Source organism: Pogoniulus pusillus, chromosome 22 (genome assembly GCF_015220805.1).
Source record: "Pogoniulus pusillus isolate bPogPus1 chromosome 22, bPogPus1.pri, whole genome shotgun sequence".
Taxonomy (NCBI): Eukaryota; Metazoa; Chordata; class Aves; order Piciformes; family Lybiidae; genus Pogoniulus; species Pogoniulus pusillus.
Window position 1 is genome coordinate 8,154,800 of NC_087285.1, and position 25,534 is coordinate 8,180,333.

The following is a 25,534-nucleotide window of genomic DNA, read 5'->3' on the forward strand; positions in this document are numbered from 1 at the left end:
AATTTTGTAGAGTTCAGTGATTTTTTTTTTCCCTTTCTTTCACCATAGCTCAGACTTTTCAATCTGACAGACAAGTAAAACTTTATAGTGGTAACACGTTACTTTTCCTGAGAAGTGCTATTAATGTAGAATTCAAACAATACTCCTGGCAACAGAAGTTCCCACATAAGAAACTCTGCAGATATCTATTTTAGCTCAATATGAGCAACACAGGTGACCTGATCAATATCAGTATCCCATCCTGGGAGAGAAAGGGCCCAAAGGTACCTCAGCTGACTGTGACAAGGCAAACCATGCCCAGATGAATGTATTTCTGCAAATCCCCTTTGAACATCAGTACAAGGTGAGTAGAGCCCTTGGGAAGAATTCCCTGTTATTCCACATATACTCAACCCCTCTATGGTGAGTGGCACAGCACTGTCTATACAGCCCCTTGCTTTGCCCCTTCTCAGAAGGCAAAGGCAATGTCTTGAGTCTGTTGAATCTCCAGGTGCTGGGACTGTGTGAGGCAGGCACTTACTTTACCATCTACCATTTACTGGTTTGTACCATGTAATTTAAGGACAAGTGTTTGAGCAGCCTGAGCAGCACTGATCAGCTGTATTTAAGTGTGCACAATTTCAGTGCTTAACTCCAGTTCAGATGTTAAAGGCTTGACTTGTGGAGGGGGTCGTGTTGTCCATCACTGCTCAGGCTTAGGACTGTGTGCTTAACACTCAGCTTTGCAGTATTCACTTGCAGGTAACAGGGAGAGCTTTGTATCCGTTCATACACTCAAAACCTATTCCACTAAAGGGCTCTGAGAGAACAAGAAAATTATCTGCTCAGACACTGAGTTCTGGGTAACACTGGATTTTACACTACAATGAAGGTGCTCTTAAATCTAACATGATTTTTCTCTGTTAGGGTCAGCTTTCACTGTCAATCCCCTTTTTTTCTTTTTCTTTGTGGTTTTTTTTTTTTTTTTTTGGTCTGTGCTGCAGCTTTAACAGCTGATGTGTAAAGTTTTTGGTACATGAAAGAGCACAACGTGGTGTTATTTCAGTCCTCAGAGCAGGATCCTCCCCAAAAGCCAATGACTGCACTGAACAAGCCTGCCAAATGCCCGTCTCTCCTCCCTCCTACATATCAAACACCTTTTACACAGCTTTCTGTCTAGGGCAATTGTCAGATACCTCATAATATCGTTCTCCATGAACCTGTTACCCATCCTCTACTCGACATCACGCAGACCTGGCCAGGTTCCTGGCTGCAGAGCGCACATCGGACGCACTTTGAATACTGCTGAACCCCATCTGCTCCACGCAGCAGCGAGCACGGCGATATCCCTGCTCCTCTGGAGCGGCAGCAGAGAAGTCGTCTATTGTGGTTTAATTAGCAGTAACCCCAGCCTGGGGGAAGTGGGAGATTTCACTTTCCACCTAAACCACTGCTCTGAGGTGGGAAGGAAGGACGGACATCAAGTCCCCAGATTCGCCCAGCACTGCAGCACAGGGAGAAGCACCCCCGCCACCCCGCCCCCCCAGCACAGCACCAAGTCAACTCACAGGATCTCCAGGTCGCGCAGGGCTCGGAAGGCTCCATCTTCAATGCAGCTTATCTGGTTGTTGTCCAGTTGCCTGCAGAAAGGAAGGGAGAGGATGAAGGCTGGCCGGTACGGGCAGAGCTGCCTCGGAGCGCCAGTCTGGGGGCTTCCCCGTCCCCGAGGTGTCCCTCCACCCCCTCACAGCGCATCTCGCCACCCGGCGCAGGGCTGCTCGGCTGCCACGCTGCTCTGGCTCAGCGCTGCTGGCTGACAGCGCTGCACGCTCCCGCACACTGAAGCCTGGCAGGTCTCAGTAAATATTAATTGTGCCCTTTTTTTTTCCCCCCCCTCTTCTGCCCTTTTTTTTTTGTTTTTTTTTTTTTATTTTTTTTTTTTTTTAAGGCAGAAGGGAGTAATTTCATTACATTAGGGCATCCAATCCATTATGAGCTTTTACCGTCATGTCACTGAAACAATTTCATTAAGCTAAAGGCCTGTAAATCATTGGAGGTCACTGTGCTGCCCTCCCTGACCTCCCACAATGCCTTTTTTTCTTTTACTGGAAGTTGGAGTCCTCTGTCCTGACAGTACTAAATCTCCAGCCTTTATCTACCCAAGAGCTGTGAGAGTGCATAGGGAATACACCAATTCCAAATTAGACTCAACTAATCTAATTTTATAGTCTTTTTATTATTCTAAGCACCAAATGTCTGTGGTGGTTCGATGCCTCTCTGCATTGTTACTGGTCCCATCTGGTAGCCCGTTCTATTGAAAGATCTCTGACTAAATACAGATTCTGTCTAACTGCATCAGGGATAGCAATCCAGTGACAGAAAGCATTGTACACACGTACACTTAAAGCACTATTTTGCTTTACCATGTGTAATTCAATAGTAGGATGGTGGAGTTCTCTCATTTGTCTCCCTGAATACGCATGATTTAAATATATTTTACAATAAATGTGGATACAGCAGTACAGCTACATCTGCTTTTTTGGCTGAGAGAATTAAAGTTAAAAGTCACCATTTAAAATTCAGTGATTACATTTTCTGACATCTGAGCCCTTCAATTTTACACTGAGTGAAACAAAATGATCAAGTCTAAGTAAATGATCACATCTAAGTAAAAATATCTGCGTTTCATAAGACAACAACAACAACAAAAAGCAACCAAAACCCCAAAACCAAACCCAGATGCAGACTCCTGACTCTGCGTTATGCTGCTCTTTCCATGGCATAAACTTTAGATTTGGTGAGGCAGGGACCATTTGTCTGGTGTGCATAAAACAGTGTGAATAAAGATGCCAAGATTGCACTGCAGTTTCTGCTTGCTATTATTAATAATAATAAATATATAGGCAAAGATAGAGAACATAATACACCTGTGTATAGTATTTTTGTATAGTTTTATCAACTTCTTGCCAGTTATTTACCTAGGAGTTTTTTTTCCTAAATAAGCATTTGTCACATCTTTCTTACTATACAACAGTAAAGCAGAGGCAGAGCAAATATAATCTTGATGCATCCCTTTAAAAACTGAGTTTGATTTACTAACATTGAACATCTTAAATATGCAAATATTTGGTGACTAAGGGAAACATCTTTTATCATGTAACTTGGTCTCACTGAATTTGTTTTTCATGATTGAAAGTGGATTGAAAATCTTACATGCTGTAAGGTCCACTATAAGCTTAGCAAGTATAAGCCCAGTTCAGGTTTCTCCCAGCTTTGGAGAACCCACTAAAATTTTGCAAAACTTCAGTGATGTCTCTTAATAATGACAGATACTGGGATCTACCAGCATTCAAAGTGGTTTTTTGCACTCCTGTAGCATAACAGTTTGTGCACAGCATATGTACATAAGCATATACATGCATATTTATTTATGGTCTCTCTGTTTCTCCCATCATCTAGCAATGATGCTAAACCCAATATATTTTTAGCTTCTGGGAGGACCAGTGGCTGCTGAGTGGCTTTTCTAAGCACCCTATTTAATTGTGTGGGCTGTTAAAAATTTGTTGCTCAAACAGAAGGGATGGTGCATTTCAGGAGGATTAAACTTCTGATGAGTTAAATACAAGGCTGGCTACATGACTAAGTACTTTACACTTCAGTTGGCTTTATTAAGCATAAAGTTGGCACATACTAGCATGATGAAGAGAAAGCAGGCGCAGCATGAGAATCACCTCTCTCTTCTATGGGAAGTCCTACATATTGCCTATTTTTATTTCACTTTTACTATAATATTGATTTCTCTGCTAAATACACTAAAATAAGCAATTAAACCCAGTGTGCTAGTTGAAACCCCCTTCTGATTAAAGGCTTTATATGTGGTGTATTGGTTTTTCTAAAAAACTCTACTTTCATAGATCGATTTTTGTTGAGAAAGTGTAATGACAATCTTAATCATATCTCTATAGGTCCTGTCATGCCAGTGCTAACAACTAAATTTAGTCCACAGGACCACAAGACAAACTCCTGGATGTCCAGAAGACACCCACTTATGAAGATCGTTGCTAAACGGGGACAATATTAATTAGAGAGACACCTTCATTCTCTGTGCTCCATAAATTAAACCTGCAGAATCTCTGGGAGGCATCCCTGTGTTTAATGCTTCTTTGTAACAGAGTTCACTTCTCCTGTTGTCTATCACACCGAAACATCCACAGCCGTGTTTCTATCCCTTTTTTCTCAAAAGGAATAGAACTAACAGCTGTCTTAAAATTAAGCATGACAGATTTTAAGACCTTTCACCTTCCCATTTATTTCTCTATGTGTTAAAGATGGAAATTCCCACTCTGGTGAGTGGCTGAGCAGAGACTAGACACTGAAAAGGTTAAAGTTTAAACATCTTCCTTCCAAGACAACGTGTTAAAGTTTGGAGAAAATTTCAGGTACAGGCAGGTGTCCAACACTTACTTTTATATCTGTGAAGACAAAACAAAACCTCTCTGATATGGGCTAGCAGCCAGATCACACATTCAGAGTGAGTGCATTGTGCATGCAGCTCTGCAATGCGCAGAACAGACACGTAACATTTGTTAAGAAGATGTCCTTCCTAAACAAAATTATGCAGGAAAGGGAAAATTTAATCATATATATATATATAAAAGACTCTTTTGGAAGGGGCAGTGCATGCATTTCCCTGAGGATCATGCAACACTGCTCTTATTTCTTCATCACTGCCTTCTGCACTGCTACCTGAGACACAGATCAGCTGCTCCAGTCTTACAGGTGAACTTAAAAAACAAAAAAGCAGTCTCAACCAGCAAAAGCATTTATTCAGATTGAAATGCCATCTCTATTTGTCAGAGTTCATACCCTTTCTAGAAGACCTTTTTCTCTTTCATATTAGAAATGGGATGTTATGCATGTAATGGTGTAATATAACAGTGAAAAAAGGTCAGACAACACAAACTCAGATTTAATACACAGTTTTAAAACTGACAAAGCCACTTTCTATACCTCTGTTTACTCCTGCCTTTCTGCCTTTTGAAGGAACACAGCACTAAGCCCAGACTTTCTCTCAACTAATCCAGTGATTCGATGGTCTCTGAAGAGGGGTTCTTACACAGAAAATGTACACCCCTGTATTTATGAGAGGCTAAAAGATGAATGAAACCACAACAACCGAGCTGTAAAACATACAATATGCATGGCACATACTAAGAGCTAGAAGCCATGGCAGGAACAAAAACCAAGTGTCAAACTTTGAATTGCCAACATTCTTCTAAGTTTGGTAGCTACCTTTTACTGGGGTGAAAGTGTTTGGGTTACATGCAGGATCTCTCCTAAAGAGACTCAAAGCACAGAACTTCATCATCTTGGTGATGCTGTTGGAAGGCTTCCTTCTTCAACATCAGTGAGCTAAGATCCCAGCCTGGGAAACCCAGCAGCTTGTGTGTGATTGAATTACCTACTCTGACCTCACCCAAGAGGCTCAAGGGATACAAGAACTCTGTGACAGGCAATTAGCAACCAGACAATACTAGCATATACAAAGAGAAATACCAGAAGACATCAGAGAATGCAGAAAGGAAAATATTGAATGGGTATATGGGAATGAGGTGAACAGTGACAGAGACAAATGCTTAGAAGCAGTGTGAGAGTTTATACAAGCATAAGGTGAAAAAGGCATCTTTCATATGGGAGAGCCATAATACTTTCTAATAATGCATATGGCATTATGTCATTCTAGCCAGGATTCAGTTTTTATTAAAAGGCAGGAAAGTTATGTGACTAAATGATATGTAACTGATTGATCGTTGTCTATCTTTAAAACTGATGTTTTAAAGCAGACACAAATCACCTTTCTCTGAAAGGAGAAATAATGCTGAACCCTAATAGATTTATATCACTGGACAGTCTGGGGTTTGGCCAAGACACCACTTTAACTATTTAAAACACAATTCCCCCAACAGAGTACATTTAAATGAGGGTTAAATTTCATACACTTGTATGGCCTAGGACTTTTCAATGCTGATATTCTTTTGCCATTTGAAATAATCCTCTAAATACCAAGGCTTTGAGGTTTTGCTCACAACAATAAGGAATAGTTAGTTTTCAAATGCATTTGAGAGATAAGAATCCCCAGCAACAAAGCTGACACAATTTTTATCATACTGCTACATTTAAGTTTTTTTAAAAAACAACCCTCAAACTTTTCAAAAGTACTAAAGAATTTAATTCACCCAGGGTGATTTTTTTCAAAACTGGAATAATCTAATATTTTTTTAACATTAAGTTAGTTAATGTTTAAAACCCTGCATTTCCATTGTGAGCAATGTTTTCTCACAGTACACAAACTAACCTGATGCCATATATAAGAGCTTTCAATACTTTTTCTGCAACCAGCAGTACTCACATGCATGAAGAAGAGCTTCAAATTTGTAACACACTACACGAGCAATGGTTTGTACTCTGTTTCAGCGAGAGTTTTGTGTTGTTCCATTTAGAAACACTGTCGAGGCCACTGCAGAGCTCAAATGTTAATCTGCTTTTTAATTATACTGTGACAGTAGTTTAATTACTATAACCCCTTTAGATATTTTACCTAGAATCTAGTCAGCTATTTAAATAAAAGCCTGTAGGAAAAAGTACTGTAATAAACACTTCACAGATTTCTCAGTTACTCACATTTTACATGTGTAGCATAGAAGGAAGTGCTAGAATGTAATTAAGAAAGTTCTACTGATACAGATATAAAATGATTACTGTTACAGATATCTACAGTTATAGATAAATAATAACAATGAGATAAATGAGATTAATCAAGAGCCACTTCCTCATTAATAAGACTTGCATATTTAACCAGAAGTATCCAAACTAAAGGTACTGTTTCTGAAGTATTTAAAGGAATTTTCAATAGCCATTTCACAGGAAGGTAAATTCACTGTACTTAGAGAACTGTTGCTGAAGAAAACACTAATTTTGTTAATCACATCTCCAAAAGAACCTCAGTTTGGACAACATTTTTCCCAAAACATTCCCTTTTTATTTCCCCTAATACAAAGTGCTGACACTTTCCTGTAAAGTTTATGCCCTAGGATTGAGGCTTTTCAATAACATGTAGGAATTAGACCCTATACCATTTATCATTCAGCCTTCAAACCAGTCCTTAAATAACACTGAAAATGTCAACATCTGAAAGGAAAGTGAAACAAACACATCTGTGCAAAATTTCTCATGTACCAGACTGAAGTCCTTAAATTAAATTGGTAAGGAAGCACCACAAGTGGTAATAGATGGTTCTTTGAAGTAATACTAAATTCAATTAAACTGAAATAAAGTTTTTTTTCAAAGTAGCTCCTAATGCACTTACCACATTTAAGTTTTACTATTTACTGTTGATTTATTAAAATGATTCTTTAAGAGCTTACTTGTATTAGGGAAAAGTAAAGAATTAACACAGTAAATTCAACACTAAAATAATGCACAGGTGGATTAAATCAGTGGTGCAAAACAAAAATGACAGAGCCACTACGATCAAGCCAAAATCTCCTTCTGGGATTTTTACAAGTGTTCCAAAATTCCTTTTTCTTTTTGTTTCCTAAAGATGGGGTTTTGCCAAAAGCTACGGTTGAAGCATTGCACAGAAACAACTCATCTGCATGAAATAACTGGGCACAGTCATACTCTCTGTCTTCAGCCTTCATACCTGACCTATGTTGCCAGGCTGTAACATAACCAGGGAGAGATATCTGATTTGGAGGGGAAGAGTTGCTTGTAAATAATTACTCTGCAGACTATTCAAAAGCATGCAGTATTTTCTCTATTTTTTTAACTTTATCATTCTATTAACTCACAATTCAAAATGTTGCTGTCAAAACCCAGGCATCATATCAGCTTAACACAAGACTTAAGTGGCAAATGAACACATAGATTACTCTTGCCTCTTCCTACAGGGTAAATACACGAACGCAATAGCAAGGGGCTTAGAACATTTTCTTTTCCCCCTTTTTTAACTCTCTCTGGTTGCTGATGTAACAAATAGTGCATACTAAGCCCAGAAATGGCTGTCTCCATAGCAATTGGGGCAGGTTTTGCGGTTTCCCTAGTTACTCTTGACTGATAACCATCTGTTGTTCTCCTCTGCCATAGCCCCAAAGGGGAGAAGGAGAAGAAATGAGGAAGATAAAATGGGTGTTAGAGAACATGAAAGTTATTAGTGATAGTGGTTTTCACATTTTCAGAAGGTTTGCACTTACTTAAATCTCAGTTGTATTTATTGTTATTTTCAGTTGACAGGTATCAAACACCACACATAGAGAAAAGTTCTAAAGCCAAAATGCCACTGATTGTTCACCTTATTAATAGGAAATCACACTAAGGAATCCTATTGGTAATACTAATAGAAAATTCTATCATTAGGGGTGTTACTATAAAACTGCAGAAAATCTGAAACCAAGGCATTTAAAAAAAAAAGAAAGGCAGATACATAATCTGCATAATTAGTATGAATTTGGATTGTATAAAGAGCAGGGGATAGAAGAGATGAAGAAGGTTAGCATCCATGAGCTGCTGCAGATAGAACAGGATTACTAGAGAGAACTGTTACTTTCAACCTCTGACCCACAAAAATGGCTGGAAGTTACCTCTGCTGACATGGTTGTGGCCACCATTTTCATCAAACCTTGAGTCCTACCTCTCTTCATTCTACCCATGTGCTGCTCTAAAAGACATATATATAGGTACAGTGAGCCCACAGAGTCCAGGTTACCCATGCCTGCATCCCTCCTCAAGGCCAGCAGAATGGCTGAGCCTTCATCACAGGCAGCCCAGGATGCAGACAAGATGATCTCCAGAGGTCCCTTCCAACCCCTGTCATTCTGTGATGGCCTTGCTGCACATCAAGATGCCTACTAGATGCAAGGTCAGTGTTTATATAGGCTCATGTACTAGCAAGGTATCATTCACATGGAAATAGCAGCAATTAAGTTACACTCATTTTGAAGGAAATATAACCAAGCCAGCAAGCCGGCTGTGAGAGCAGATCAGTACACAGCACACAACTGGGCTTTGGGTTTTCTCCTTTCAAAAGTATTCCATATGTATGTTCCATGGAGTAAGACATCGAGCCAAAACTTTCAAAAGACAGACACAGAATGCTTCATATGAAAAATTCTCTCAGCTGGCAGTTGTCAGAGACAGACAAGCTTTGTTGGAGCTACCAGTATTTCTAAAACGTGACTTGAGTAGGCCAGAGGAGAGCAAGAACCTAGAGTGACATGACAAGGCTCGGTTATTGCTCTGCTGGTTCTTATCCACAGCACAGCACAGGAGATGTTCCGGACACAGATTACATTACTGCTGCCCTGGGGCTGCCAGCGGGAGCTCAGGGAGAACAGGACTCTGCAAAGCTCATCAGGAGAAGGAGCATGAGGTGCCCACGTGTCCTGTCAGGAGAAGGGGCACACGTGGCAAAACAAGCTGGTTATTTAACAGGGCTGCTTAGTAATAACCCTGGTCTTTCACTGTTTACATATAATTATTATTATTAATTAACTAAGATTCAGTGTTGAGAGGAAAACTAGGGCTCTCAGGTCTTTAAGAGGCTTGGACTTTTTCAGCAGACATGAAAATGACATGATAAGACAGAAGCTGTGGCAGAGAGAAATGCAATAGAGCTTGGCAATTAAGCAAAGGTAAATGTGCCCAAGGGCCAGACACCAGAAGCACCTCTTTTATACAGTTAGGAAGATGACAGAGCAAAAAGGAATCTTGACATTCGATCTCCAGACATCTGTCCCCTTTGACATCACATGTTACATTAGATTAATTCTATCACCCACAGTCATACAATGTTTTCTAGCTCTTAAAAGAAAAACTTGGGAGGAATTAATCCCAAACCAGTATACGTTGTCTGAAAAGTCACAGCAGTGTGTTAACTTCATTACACAGCTGGTAAATTTGGGCAAGCCACTAAAGATTCTTGTGGTTTGGTGACTTTTTTAAAATTAGAAAATCAATAATAATACCTTGTGGATGTAGAACTTGTGGATGAGTGGCTTCAAAATAGGAGAACATAGATTTAGATTAGAAATTAGGAAGAAATTCTTCCCCATGAGTCTGGCCAGGCACTGAAACAGGTTGCCAACCCCAGAAGTGTTTGAAGCCAGGCTGAATGGAGCAGTCTAGTCTAGTAGGAGATGCCCCTGCCCATGGCAGTGGAGTTGAAACTACATGATGTTTAAGGTCCCTCCCAACCAACAACCATTCTGTGATTCCCTGAATCCCCAAATGACTCGATCCTGAACTTGTGACTCTTAGTATCTTAGTATAACACATCATTTTTTTTTGTAACCAGATCCTGGTTTATCACACTTCAAAACAAACAAGCGAAAAACCAAACCCACCCCAAACCAACTAACAAATGCACAAACAAAGTCCCAAAACACAAGACCCAGAAATGGCCAGTTAAAGCTGGAGAAGAAAGAAGAGTTTTGAATATCTCAGTGCCCCATTTTGGTTAGGGGGATATTTTATATAACATCATTCTCTTTAGCTCCTCCACATCCAGGCAGCACTAAAATAACCCCCTCAGTTACTGGAGCTTAATGAGCATTACCTGTTTCAAGATGCTGCCATCAGTTTTAAATCACTCTAGCACAGGTCTCCAGTACTGATCCTGCCTTGCAGAGTCTCTGAAGCTTTTCCATAAGGTTTCAAAGTGCAGGCCAGTTCATCTCAGTACAGCTATGGGCTCCAACTTTAGGATTAGTAAGTGGAGCTGCTTCCAGGATTTTTGTGTGGTTCTACCTCTTTTGTACTGACCAGGCTGCAACTCGCCTTTGAGATATGAAATGTATTTTCTCTAATAATTTCCACTATAAAATTGAGCACTGAAAATTAACCAATGAAAAATAAGTGTTTTCAATTACTTTAAGACAAAGAAGTATTTTGCTTAGCTACAGCTTTATCTTGTTCCCTGCCTACCTGTCTGGGCCTTATCAGAGATTTTTAGCACACTAATCTCCCTAAATGGCAGCAGGCCACATACAGCTCCAAATTCTTTCTCTTCACTCTGATTATGTTTCTCTGCTTTTTCAGATGCGTGACTTTTCCATTCTACTGAAAAAGAACAGCAGACACAAGTACCTCATGTAACTATATTAAGGCTGCTGCTCTCTCACAAAGATAAAGTAAGGCCAGCAGTGGATGCTATGAAAACATCTGAGATTTTTTTTCCAATGCTCTAATGATGCACTAATGCTCTGTTTTTAAGAGTGATTATAGTTGTTGTTTCTTAGCATCACATCTTATTTTGTAAGCCAGACCTGTGGTTGATTTGTATTGACACTAGATGAGCATACAGGTGTGTTTAGATGAGTTGGTATGGAGCACTTAACAAAACTCACTTGTGCTGTCACTGAAACACCTGTGCATAACAAATGAAAGCCCAAAAGGCTCAAGGAGGCATGTATAGAACAAGAAGGGCTAGGAAAGAATAATTAGTTTCTAGACAGAAAAAGAAAGTTTTCTTTAAAGTAAATCAGAAGAAAAACAAGAACTGAATGTAGGACAGGAAAGCAAATAAGTGATCAAAATCCTGTTGCTCTTTGTTATCTCAGGACTTTGACATGTGCTAAGTAAATACACAGCAAACTGCATCACGTTGACAAAAAAAGCCATTTTGTTTTATTGTTTTCAAGCCAGCCAAATTCATGTCATCTGTGAAGTGTTTATCATCTAGGCTAAGGACAGCAATCCGTCCTGCAGATTTATGTTTGCAAGCATTTGGGAACAAGCGTGCCTGTTTTGAACACCCATACGAACCATCAGCATCCAATATGTTTGGATTGCTACATTCAGTTTTTGTTAGCAGATCTTTAACTTTCTGAGGAACATTTTACAAAATCATTGTGGCACTACTGCAGATCCTGCAGGAACAGGGCACAGAGCATATGTAACAACTCATCCGCATATTCACCAGGGAGTGCTTCTTTCCACCGACGTGAAACCACAGGTCTATTTCTTCTAATTCATAAAAGCAAATGGCATCCATCTATTTTTGGCATTTATGTGACTGCTGCAGTATTGGAGTCCCTCACTCTTTCATATATTTATTCCTTGCCCTGCAGATGTGCAGCTGTCAGCAGCATAATGAGGTTTTACCAAATTTCAGAAACGCCACACAACATTTCCAGTTCCACTAACCTACATAATTTGTAAATTCAAATCTGCTTCCCTGGCCTCAGGAGATGTAAAATATAAACCTAAAACACACAACAGGGAGAGTTTATATCAAAAGTGCTGAACACCACTCACAGCAATAGATAGTTATTGATAATGTGGCTACTGCCACAAAAAGCATTTACAAAGAGACGGGCAAAACATGGCTAACAGCACCGATGGTTTGCTGAATTGCAGTGCTTCAAAGTAAAAGTGTCATCAAACCCCTTCTTGGTACCCATCAGCTTAGTTCTTGTGTAGAATTTAAAAGCAGGCTAACAGGTGCTAAAGTCTTTCTTTCATCTAGCTTTTTGGATCACTAATCGCTTGGAGAGCTTAATAGCTACAGAAGGAGTAACTCTGGGCTGGATCAGAAACTTCACAGTTTAGATACCCCAGAACCAAGGGACAATAATAATATCCAAGAGAACACGTGTTGAAAAAAGTAGGATGATATGTCACCTTCAGAGGGCTTTATTCCATCCTCCAGGAGCACTGAGCAAAGCAACTTAAGACTCTGTATTTACCTATAAATACTAGGCTTCTAATGAACAGAAATGTGAAAGAATTATGCAACTAAAACCTGGTAAAACCAGCTCATGCATATTAAAACCAGCTCGTGCATATTGAAATAACAGCATCTCTAATTAAAAAAGAAGGGGGGCAAAAGTATAGAAGCTGCCTTATTACTAGAATTACACTTAATATTATTAATTTTTACATCTTACATCTACCATCAATGGGAAACATTGCAGAAGCAGGTTCACATATGGAATCTCCTAGAAGTTAGAGATTTCATTATTTCTTTCCAACAAACGTCAAAGTTTCTCTATTCTGTAAGACAAACATTTCCTCTTGAAATTAACAACATCTTAGACTCTGTGATTTCTTAAATATAAATGTTTATGTGTTTTAAGTGTTCATTCAGATTTAATTACTTTCCACTGAATAATGATTCTACAAGTCTTACAAAATTGAAATCTTAAAAGTTAACTTAATCCACGCAACTTCAATTTTTTCTTCTTGGTTGTATTTTTTAATTAGTATTTTTTCCTGATATTAGTCCATAAATATATTCATAGCAGAGCCAGCTGCTTCCTCTGTCATGATTGTCATAACAAAAAGGCAGATATGTGCAAGAAAACCTTTACTCCCTAGTAGCATTAGGCTGCAAGTACGGATCAAAAGAGCATACCAGTTACCTTACCTGACCCTTTACACAAAATCTCAAACATCTGATTTATACTGCAGTGTGACAGCACTTAAATAACATGACCAGACAAAAGCCCTGCCCCAAAGTTTTGTTTCTCGCAATCAAAGCAATAAATCTCTTGGAAGCAGGTAAAGAGGATAGCTGCACCATTGCCTTCATCGTACATATCTCCCATCCTTCCAATCATCCTCCTCAGACTGATGCTCACCTAACTTACTGGCAAGAGCCTGATGCTTGTCCCCTCTCCATCGCCTGAACGCTAACCCTTAACTATTTTTTTCAGCTGCACCACTAGAAGGGAGAGTCACACCTTTGAAAAGCAACATGAGCTCAAGGTAGAGAGCTGAAAACAAACAAAACCTAAACAGCATCCCCACCAAAACAGTTTGGAAAACTGTGAGCCCTCTCATCCAGTGACCTCCTTACAGACATGTTCCTTGTAAGAGTGGTTTTAAAAGCACAACTTAATCAATAGCTGATGCTGTATATGACCTGAGTTTAAGCATATAAATTCCATGCAAAATAAAGCAGGTTCAAGGGCGCAACTCATGTACTTGGCTACCGAGGGATCACAGAAGGAAGCAAAAGAAAGGAGGAGGTGGAGGAAATATATATCTAATTTCTGAAGCTATTTTGCACCAGAAAGATCCATTACCCAGCACAGATAACAACAAGCAGTTTTTAACATGTATGAAAAAGAAGAATGTTTTGCTGCAGCAAGAAGCAGACTGGATGTGGTGACTCATTGGTTGTGCACCTGGAAATGCAGCAAGAAGTGCATATTGGGATCTTAATGGAAAACATTTGCATTCAGACTTCTTGTTCACCACACCACAGTTTTCTATAGCCCATCATTATGTCTGAGTTAAATTCTGGGGTTGGCTAGTTTTGTTTTCATGGGGAAAATATCATTATATATTCCAGTATTAACATATCATGTCTGTCTTATAAGCAATTTTTGATTGACAGGATATTGAGGCAGAATTATAGAGGGACATAATCATTATCATCTTGAATGTCTCATTTTCCTGCAAAAGAACAATTAAGAAATCCATCCCCTAGTACAAGAAAAATCTAAGTGTGAAAATAGCACCTTGCACAAGTTGTGTATGCATATTATCAAAGCTTTACTGTACTGCTCAGTGACTTGGAAAAATAACTCCAAAAAGAGCTCTAAAAATCCCATGAAAGACTGGAGCAAAGATTACTTCTACATGAAGACAGAATTCTCCCATTTGTTTCTTTGACATTCATGGGACTTCCAAAGGGTAAACAAATGCAAAATTAGATCCCCTGGGCTTTTGGTAAGAAAAAAAAATGTGGAGGAAAATTATATTCAGTAGCAGAAATCAGTTGTAGAAACGAGAACATCATCTAACAGTCCCTTCCACTGCTGCTATCTCATATTCAGCCTATGTCTTCTGGTCTTAAAAAAAAGAGGGATTAATTCTCGCCTACCTCTTAGCTATTTTACTGAAGCCATCCTCAGATTTGCACCTACATAATCAACTTTATTCATCTCCCAATAGATATTTCAGTGCCTGAAGATCCCCTCTGTGCTTTACTTAAAGAGTTAGGTCCTTACTATGTGCTGGAAGAAAAGACTGCAGAGCCAAGCACAAACACAACTCAAGAAAAAAAATAAAATGAGGATCCTTCAGAGCATCTTCTTAACATCCATGTAGGATTTACCTGATTTCAGTTTCTTTTGAGGACAATCTCAAATGATGCAGCAATTCAGCTATCAGCTATTTAAAAGGATTGTGTAGCATCCCTTGCTGTATAAACACAGTGAACGTGTGTTCATTTAAAACCAGTTTATGATGACAAGACTGTAAAATACAACTGTATCATTACAATTGAATTAACTTTTTCCTCAAAAAATGTTTCCCTTTCATGGCTTAACAAGTTTGGACTGAACACAATTGCAAGTGGCTTCCTTTTCCTACAGCCACTTTATGTAAGGGAGCCACCCGACTGCATGATCGAAAAGCCTTATAACAGAGGGAATCACTGAATGGGGAGCATAATCATCCCCTTTTGTGCTCTGTATGTGGCAGGAAGCTACACAGGCTTTGTCCTTGTCATCCTAGTTTTAAATGCCCGGTTCTGCTCTAGCACAGAAAGCTGCAGCTGAGTTGAGGACTAATAGCCAAGCAGCAGCCTTGCTGAGGTGGGGTCAAGAAGCAAAGACATCTATCTTATTTTGTGGTCAAGGAAGAGCAGTGCAGGGAATGTAGTCCCCAAGTCAATTACTGAAATTAATTTTTGAGCCTAAGTCATTCTTTCTGAAGAAAACAAGAATCTATTTACTCACTCATTTTGCAACAGTGTTTTCATCACTTTTAACAGTTAGATTAAAAATAATAATTGTGCTATGCAGAAAAAGCAATGCAGTATTGATTATGAACTGAGGGAGTTTGGTTTGCCTTAAAACATACACCAAATTCACAGAACAGAATCTCAAAACTTGGTGCCACTGATATGGTAGGTCAACTGGGGACTCCAAAGACCCACAGTATCTCTTCCTTGAAAGCCAAAAAGCTCATTCTCTCTTTAGAAGTGTCTCTGAGCAGCAGATCAGCACTCCCTGCAGATCCCTTCATTGTAGGCAACATCTCCACGTTGCACAGAGCGGATCCTGCCAGACAAGCCTCACAGCAAAGCGTGGCATTGCTATGCCATAAGCAGACACTGCCTGAGCCCTGCTCTCATGTCAGAAGACCCTTTCTCTCTAGCTACAACATGTGTGTTGCATGGACTGAAGAGCTGAGCTGAAACACAGGGGGAAAAAATTAAAAACAAAAGATGTCTCAAGCTATGGTTTTAACTTTGTCCATCTGGAAAGGTCAGGAGGAGAAGGCAAACTTTGTTCTGTTGGCGGGCAGTATTTACAGCTCATGGAGTCTGCACTAAAACGGTACTGCTGTGCTGTTTTGGCTAGAGACTGCATACACTGACCCCTCTGTGCCCAGCACAGCATCAGAATAATTCTGTACAAAAGGTTTGCATTAAATGTAATGAAGCAAATGACAAAATCAATAAACCTGGAATGGTGTGGCTATCATAAAAATGATGTAAATTCAGAGTTTACAGTGGTTATGAAGCTATTTAGAATTATAATTAAAACCAGCACTATCTCTCTCTTTTTCTTTTCAGAATAAAAGCTGCTTTTGACAATCAGATGAATGCTACAGAGACATTTTCAACAAATGTATTCAAAATTAAGGTATAGCACAAAGACAGCATAAATTATACAAAGAGAAACTGTAGGCACAAGTTAGCCTAAAAAAGTACAAAATAATGAAAATTTTGATTTCATATTTCTCAACTTATGTCACATCCTACTTTAATCAAGTTTGCTATCAAAAGGACAGTAAGGATACCACATAGCCTCCTTTTAAATAATGGTATTTTCTGGAGTTTGTTTCTGTCAAAGAGACTTTTGTAAGACTATTAAAGCAGAAAAGGGCCAGATCTGCTCTTTATTACTCTCTATACAAAAGCAGTGCTGCAGCATGAGTGCTGCATCAATATTTCTTTATATTTTATTAGGATAGGAGAATAATGAGCCCAGAAAAGCACCAAGCAGATCTCAGTGAAATAAGTAAGCAGGTAAGTAATCTCTGGAAATACTAACAGTCCCCCTGACTTCTTGTAGTAGATTTCAAACCCCCTATAACAGATCCCATTCAGACTTCTGGGTGAAGTATTCCTTTGTGACACTCTAGGGACATAGAGCTTGTGGCCTCATTTCCAAATTCACACCAATGTCATATTTAGCCAAGTGAATTCTATACAACTTCAGTCTCTAGATTACAAATGCTGACTTCTTAGAACTGCTTTTCACTTAAGCAGAAAAATTGCTACAAATTTAATAAGTGGCCATCAGGCTTGGGGTTCTCACACCTAAATGTTGACTTGTTAAGTCTCTTGTGCAATCAGTCCACGTTACCATGTAGGATGTGCTGTTTTCTGACAGGACAGCACATCTATGTCAGTCTTTCTAATGGCTATAGAAGAAGCCCTCTTACACAGGAGAAGGCAATAAATTATGCAAAATACACAACATAGGAAAGATCAGAACAGAATTTGAAGTAGATGGAAAGGATAGCTTAGGTCTGTATGGCACACTTAATCTTTCTTGTCATCAGCACTAGGATTTTACCATATGAACAAGGAAATTAAGTCTTTAAATGATGCTTGAAATACATTTCCAGAAAAGCAAAGAACAACTGGTATTTATGCTTGTCTTACAGCTACAATATTTAAAAAAATATATGTTTTGCCCAAAAATGGGTATTGAAAACAATCTATATTGCAGGGGATATACTGAATACAGAAATTGGGTAATGAATATTGTCTATAAACTCATTAAGGAGGTAGTCAGCTCTTATTCACATCGGAAACAGGAAAGTCCTAAAATATGAACTGCCACAAACTGTACATCCTCCTCTACTACATACTGCTGCCTGATGTACTTATGCTTTATAGGTAGAGCACACTTAAGAGACATTTCAGCTTTTATTTATCTGGCTTTTTACTCAGGGGAAAGCAACCTTTACAGGGAGGAAATCTATTTCTCAGGAGTGATGGTTCAACTTTTAATGAGTTGTCGCTGATAGATCCCTTGTGGCCAGTGGAACCCACAACTGCGGGCATCCATGAAACAAATACTTCTTGAAATGCAACTGGACAGGAGAACAGAGCAGACATCCACCCTACTTAATGCAGATGTTTTCTTTTAAAGAAAGAATACTACAAAAATCAGTGCATCAGTGCTGCCTTTTCAGCCTGTGAAATCAATCTCAAGTGAAGTACAACTGGTAGTTTAGCACATTCAACAGATTTAAGATCATTCTGTGCTGGTTAGTCCACCTGGTGTTTTATTTATTAGCAAGGGACATGGGAAAGGGGATTCCATAAACCAAAATGTGTTTTAAAAATGCAAGTGTAGTCTATTCACACTACCAAATCTGACATACATTTAAATAGTTCATGAAATAGGTCTGGAGCTTTCCAGTATTTATCATGTGTGTTGCAGAATTTGCAGGCTATTATCCTGCACATGTTTCTGCCATTGTTCCCTGGTGTATTTGGGGCCACCCCAGGTTGTTCAGGGATAACACAAGGAAGCAGCATTCCCCTTAGCAGATCTTATAAAACACAGAAATACCCTGCAGGTCGAGACCAAACCCTGCAGCTCACCATCTGAAGAGTTGACATAACACTGCTGCCAAGCATCTGCAAAACTGCACCATCAAGACTGAAATGAGGTCCCTAGCCAGCAAGGTTACTGCTGAACAGGCGGCTTTTAGCATAGGTGCACAATGCAAACACCCTAGAGAAGTCCCTTCCCAAGAAGGTAATTTTGCATAATGACTACTCCTTACGATGCTAAAAGAAACATGTAAAAGTTGCAAGACCATAAAGACATTTGAACCCCCCTCAATATTTCTTGACAATCACAATAAACTGGTGGAGAGCACAAGTATGTGTGCACCATATTCTAGAGAAACAGAGAATTAGCTCCTTATCCAAGACACTCTGCTTACCCTCAGCTACCCTGCAGAAAGCTCTTCTGCAAGGGAAGGGACACTAAGAGCACCCTTGCCTACAGACAAGGCACGCAGCCTTGTGCCAAGGTGCTGTACTTTTAGGGACCAAGAGGCGGTACAGATGGTGTGTGTACTCATTGCTAACCCTTCCCACTGCAGCAAAAATAAAACCCAAACTGGCTGTGCTTGTTCCTTGTATGCAGAGAAGAAACTGTTTAGAAGGATGCAGTTTCTGTATAGAACTTAAAAGTGCTAATCTTTACATTCCTAACAGGTTTACTTGTGGCTATGGTGGCAGCAGCTACAATGTACCTAGTGGAAACAGTAAAGTACCTTCAGCTGGGGGCTAATAAAGTTGGAATTCCTCCCCACACCTTCCTGCCTGCTATAAGTCAGGCTGTACAGCATTTCAGGTTTCTTACCCTTTTCTCTAATTGTTACTGTAAGATAGAAAAGCTCAGGATAGATAGATTTCAAAGGTTAGTGGTAGAGAACTGAATAAACAAGAAGCCAGAAAAGCAAAAGGGTAATACACAACAGCGTCCTCAGGCAGAACATCCAGCAGCGGTTCCCCCAGCAAAACTACCATGTACAGGCAGTTCGTCCCTACAAAGGAGGGCCACAGCTCTCAAGATGCAAATGAAGCAAGCAATTTCTGTGTCACTTGGCATGCTGGCCAGCTGAAGAAGAAATAAACATCACTGTATCATAAAACATTTGCTCTGCTTGGTTAGTTTTGCATATCTCACCTTAAACGTGTTCTGTATTGTATAGGGAACATGCATGTGCATTTCAATCAATCATATCTTTTTAATGAGTCAATTGTGAAATATCTGCCTTTTGCATTTATGGCAAGGGGTAGAACAGATGGCAAAAGCTCAAACTAATATATTCATAAAATTAACTTATGCTGCAGGTGATGTTTCTCTGTAGAAGGTGCTAAATTGATAATGTGTTATTTTAATGTCATAATAATGCTGCATTACTGTGGAATTTCTAGGAAAACAAATGTGATGGCCATGGAGATCCCTCTTGAATTCATTATGGTCACTATCACAATGAATACCAATTACAAGAAACAGAAAGGAATACACTGTAAGAATACATTGAGTGCAGTGTGAATTTATGGAGAAGGAGAGGGAAAATTATTTACACAATTTTAAGGTTATAGCAATATGATCTGCCCCCAAACAAAGAGTGCAAAAGGCTTGTCCCTAACGAGTACTTTCAAATAGCTGACTCTTTCAATACCTCTGACCTCTTTTGCCAGCTCTGAAAACACTCAAACTACCAGCTGAGATCAAAGAAATCTGAAATCTGTTCCATAACAGAAAGTTATCCTTTCTTTAAGTTCTCCTGTATTTATATTTAACATATACTATGCCTTTCATGCACATCATCAAACACAGACACACGTTGTCCAGCCTACTGAAAGATACATAAGCAAGTACAGAAGCCAATATGTGATAACCAATTCTCCTACAGCCATCTCATTGCTTTTATTTGAGGTCAACCACTGAGTTCGGTAGACCTGCTTCAGATTTTACACCAAGTGAGTGGAAAATCTGCCCAAGTGTTTATCTTCTTTTGTTTTATTTTACTGCAAACTGCACTAGTACCACTGAATACTGTATACAAATGTCAAGGCATTAAGGCCAGGAATTTCAGAGGCCTCCAGATAACAGATTCCCTTGAGAACCCAGACTAGAGGAGTCAGGTTTTCTACTCTAACATTTCAGTAGGATATACTGCATATTTCTGTGTAGCCAATAATTCACAATCACTTGCTTTATTTCTGCTAGTGAAATGGCTATGCACAAATCAATCATTATTTCCTGGGGTTTGTCCAATACTTTCACTTCACAGATATTGTTAATTATTTTTATTCTATGGCTGAATGGTAAAACTTACAAATATGCTCTGCAGTGCTGGTTGTGATGGATAAAAAAGAAAGAGGCACATTTTTATACTTTGTGTAGGTGAATGCAAAATACCTTTCAATGTAAAAAGCAAGTTCAGCTTTTTCCAGAACCGGAGTGTGCAATCTAGATGTTTAATTTCTGTAAAAGTCACATGGATCGATGCTAATAGTAGATAGACGTAGAAAAAGTAAGAGTTTCTTCCAGGAAAAGCCATTTAACAAATAAGAAACTGAAACTAATAGTCACAAAAATATTTCACAGTGCTGGCACAGCTCTGATTTTTCATATTGCATAGCTAATGTAACCACCAGGAAAATAAATGTGAACTGACTTACAAAAGTGTTAAATGTCACATATGTGCTGATGTATTCCTGCATTTTTAAAGATCTAAATGCTTAATTTCTTCCTCCAAAGGAACCTTTAGGGCTATAAAGAAGGATATTACGGACAATTTCCTAAGTGGCCCCGGGATGCATGGAAAGTAGCTCGCAGGTCTGGTAATGTGAGCTATTATCTTACGGTGAGGCTGAGAAATATTTAGACAGAATGCAATGAGACTATTATAATGACAGATGAACCTGTTAGCTTGTGTTTTTCTGGATCCTAATGCTACAAAGTTCTATCTTACAATCAAAGCCTACAAAATAAAACAGACAGAAGCTGAATGTGTACAGAACTAAGTTCCAGTGAATCAAAAACCAAGACATTGCACCAGCGTCTTACAGAAGCAGCAATAACTGTAATTTTATGTGGTTCTGGCTTTGTGTGGTGTTCAAATGGGGTGTCTACCTTGTCAGGTTGGCTCCTCCCCCCACCCTGCTGCTCTTCATTCCCCCATACATCTACACTGCATATGTATTCATGTTTTTCTTCCAGTGAATCATTTTGTTTCCTTGGCCAGAAGATCTTGATGTGGAAGAGAGGACCGTGTACAGCAGAGATGAAACCCTACAGATAGCATGGACATTGGTCAGTTCCTATCACTTAAGGCCTGTCACCAGGACTTGCTCCTTGATCTGAGTCATGGAGGCTGCATTGACATAGATGCTGAGACCATGTCTGTGCACTCCATGTACATGAGATGCACATTTGCACTCTTACTGCTTACAGAAGTAACTTTTCTTTCAGGCTGAAGGGTGCAAGATAGGAACCGATGACAGAGAAGCAAAAGCTTAGGGAAACACACAAGTGTGTTAGTCTCAGACACATCTCTGCTTGCTGGTAAGTCGTGGGCTACTGGTTTTTCTTTACTGCAAAACAAAGGAATAAACTTCTATCAAGAGATGGTAAAAAGATACAGGGCAGCAGTTCTCGGAAATCTGTCCTGGGCACTTCTTATGGGAGAACAGTCTCTGCAACACAAGCCCCAATATCATGTCTCCCTAGAATCACATTACTACTATGCTGTGCAGACCTCAGGCAGCTTGACTGGTTATGCTCAGCTTCACAGTCCTGAAGAGAGTACAGTGAGAGAAGAGGTAGGAGCATACTGCAAAGAACCAAAAGCCACAACTTAAAAGAATGGTGGCTGCTGTTACGAGAGCCTTCTTTGAGTTAACCTCTACATATTTCTCTTCTGGGAATCTGGCTGCCCTCAATAAGCTGGGCTGTGCAGGCTCATTCAATAGAAACTGGAGAAATGCCTCACCAGAGAAACACTCATCTGGATGCCAAGTTATGATATGAGTGGGGTAAATGTGCAGAAATCCAAGAGGCATCTCTCTGTATTTTTATGGTGGAAGGCCAAGGCTGACAGTGCTGAGTTAGCCCAAAGCTCAACAAGACCCAAATCCATATACTTTAATTCTTGAAATAAATGTGCTTACTTGAGGCTAGATTCCTGCAAGAAACATTTCCTGTTCTCTCAGTAATAAGTAACAGAAATTGAATACAGGTGCACACTGCAAGCTGGCCCTCTCTTGCCCTTTCTTCTTCAACTCTTTTAGGACCACGGGGTAGCATTTATGCATCTATTCTACAACATGTTCTAAGTGTCAGCTTATGCCAAATACCCATGTCAGTTCACTCTTGATAACAGACATGATGCATTCTTGAAGCTCTCTAAAAGCTGAATTTCTGTATTTTCATTGGAAATAACTTACTAATTTTGTGTGTAGATTCTTCCTTTGATTTTATAGTAAAATAGCAGAAAACACTTCATGTGAAAATAATTCATACAACAAAATTTCCTCTACTTGGAAGTTTTAAAGCCTTATCTTGCCAGCCTCTGCTTTGGCTTTGTCTTATGCAAAAACATTGCCTTCCCGACCTTTAAAAGCTCTTGCTTAGCATGGCTCTTATGTGAGCTCATTTTTTTCTGGGCTCACTGCTCTGCTGGGAGAATGACAAGAGATAGAAAGCTTTTAGCATTTAAAAAGAAAGGTATGGTGAAAAATATCCTCAAATGCTGCTATTTCTATAACACTTTAAAAAAAAAAAAAACAACCAACTAAAATATCATCAGTATCAGATTCTGAAGTCCTGGTGCCTGAGGGACATCACCAGACCCTGACTGCTTAGCACATGCAGCAGCACCTCCCCTCTCGAGTTCAAGAAATCTTTTTATTTTCATACAAGTATGCTCCAACTGGACACAGCCTTCCACTTTGTGTTGCTTACTGCAACGGTCATGCTGAGACAGGGCAAGTCTCACAGTTTCCAAATGGGACCCACTGTAATTCATGTGAAGCCCTTAGGCTATGTATTTCTAACCTTAGGTCCGAAAGGAATTCATGCTCTGGCTTAGTCTGTTGCATCAACTTCTCTGCATTTTTTTCCTGAGGGAAGCTTTCCAGGCTGCTGTTAAAAACAGCACTAATCTGGAGACTTTCAGATGGTCTAGCACTCACTGTGTCCCTATTATGATATCTACAGAGTTACTACTTTTGCCATGACATTTGGACACTTAATGTAGGAACTGGAAGAGTTTAAGGCCATGTGAAATGTCAAGCCATGAAAACAGAGACAATTCCATGTCAGCCTTTCCCTACATGAATTTTAAAGATAAATTGGAAAGAGTCGGGTGGTGTGGGAGAATATGTAATTTTATTTCTTATGTTTAAGAGTCTCCAAGATCCCTCAAACCCATGTTTTATAAGGTGGAAGAACTCTGAGATAACACAATAAAAAGATAACCATAGAAACGGCCAACCCCGCTGCTAGCACGTTAGTGCGTATGTGTCACCAGGCACTAGGCAGGGCAGGTGCATGAACAGCTGAAGGACACCAAGAGGCAAAGACTCATTCTCTTCCTCTAGGTGCCTGAACATTCCTGCTTACTGGCATGGTCATTTCTGGGACTCACAAGGGAGTGATGTGACTGCCAAATGCAGACTGAGAATGGGAAATTGGCATGTTTAAACTTACTGCTTAAAGCTTTAAGAGCTTTAAATATTAACTTGGTTCAGCTTGCATCACACCCTTATTGCTGCAGAAATGTTAATGTATTTCCAGCTGCAAGGTGGCTAAAGATTTTTTCACTTTTTTCTCAGTAGCTAACAGGGCACTAGTCTGTGTCTGGAAGCAAGTCATCTGATCTAATGCACAACCCTGGGTACACAATTCAACAAAACCTGACTACAGGTTTGAGTGAGAAATCTGCTTCTCCTGCTACTTATCTAAATAATCAGTACTTGTGGCTGACATCAGCAAATCTATTAGTTAGACTACTAAGCTTTGCACTCCTGATGAGAAGTTGAGTTCTTTTGGACTGGATGACCTCCAGAGGTCACTTCCACACAGAATTATTTTATGATGCCGTCATAACTTTCAATATTCCTGAAAGACAAGAAACTATGGCTATGGGGAAGCACTCCTGAGAATGTGTCTTTTACATCAAATAATAGATGTTGACTAACTCGTCAACCACAATTTCTTGTTACAACTTAAGATTTCAACATTTACAGAGTTCCCGTAAGCACTCCAGCCATCTGTCCCTTTATTTTGGCTTATGTGAAGGTGAGACCCTGGCTCCTTCCTCACTGAAACTGGGTGCATAAATCTAAGAACACCACTGATTTTTCTGACAGCTTGCCAGAGGTGAAATCAACTCTGAATGCAAACTTTGCTATTTCAAATGAAGTCAGACAACTAACAGTGAATTATATCTGGAAAAGTGAGATTTTCTGAAACAAAACACCATCTACTGTTCCTCTACATCACAGAATGCAAGTAAAGTTCATGCCGAGAAGACAAAAAAGCCACACTTCCATCTAAAATGCACAAGCTTCTTTCCACTATAAACTGTATTCTGTACTATCTTCCTGTGTCTTAAAAATTAGACCTTCACACAGGCTTAGATGGCTTTAACTGGTTCCTCAAGATGTACTTTCTCAGGCTCACATTCAGGTAAAAAAAGCTTTCATACCTGAAAAGCTTAACTCGCTGCTGACTATACACAGAGCAAGTAACAAATCATTGAAGAAACACAAGCTTAGGATGCTGAATGCCTGCAGAAACAGCTGTAAATGTACAACGCGTGGAAGTCCGTTCCCCCATTCTGTCTAAGACAAAGTTTCCAAAGAAACCTTGCACAGTGCTCAGAGACAGCAGGGGGCATCTCAGAGGGTTGTTCCTGTGGCTGTTTCCCAGCTGGGGGTAATCCTGCTTTGGTCTTTTTCAGTACTATCTCCCTTGCACAAATCCCA

At 39.6% G+C, this 25,534-nt stretch overlaps 1 protein-coding gene across 3 annotated transcripts in view; it reads right to left on the reverse strand.

Annotated features, from left to right (window-relative positions):
- The window catches only part of SLIT3 (slit guidance ligand 3), a 525,031-nt gene that overhangs the window by 218,191 nt on the left and 281,306 nt on the right, over positions 1 to 25,534 (reverse strand). For all 3 annotated transcript variants that reach the window (XM_064161620.1, XM_064161622.1, XM_064161621.1), the window contains exon 7: positions 1,548 to 1,619. In XM_064161620.1, coding sequence (XP_064017690.1) covers positions 1,548 to 1,619 — 72 coding nt within the window. The remainder of the gene's footprint in view (positions 1 to 1,547; positions 1,620 to 25,534) is intronic.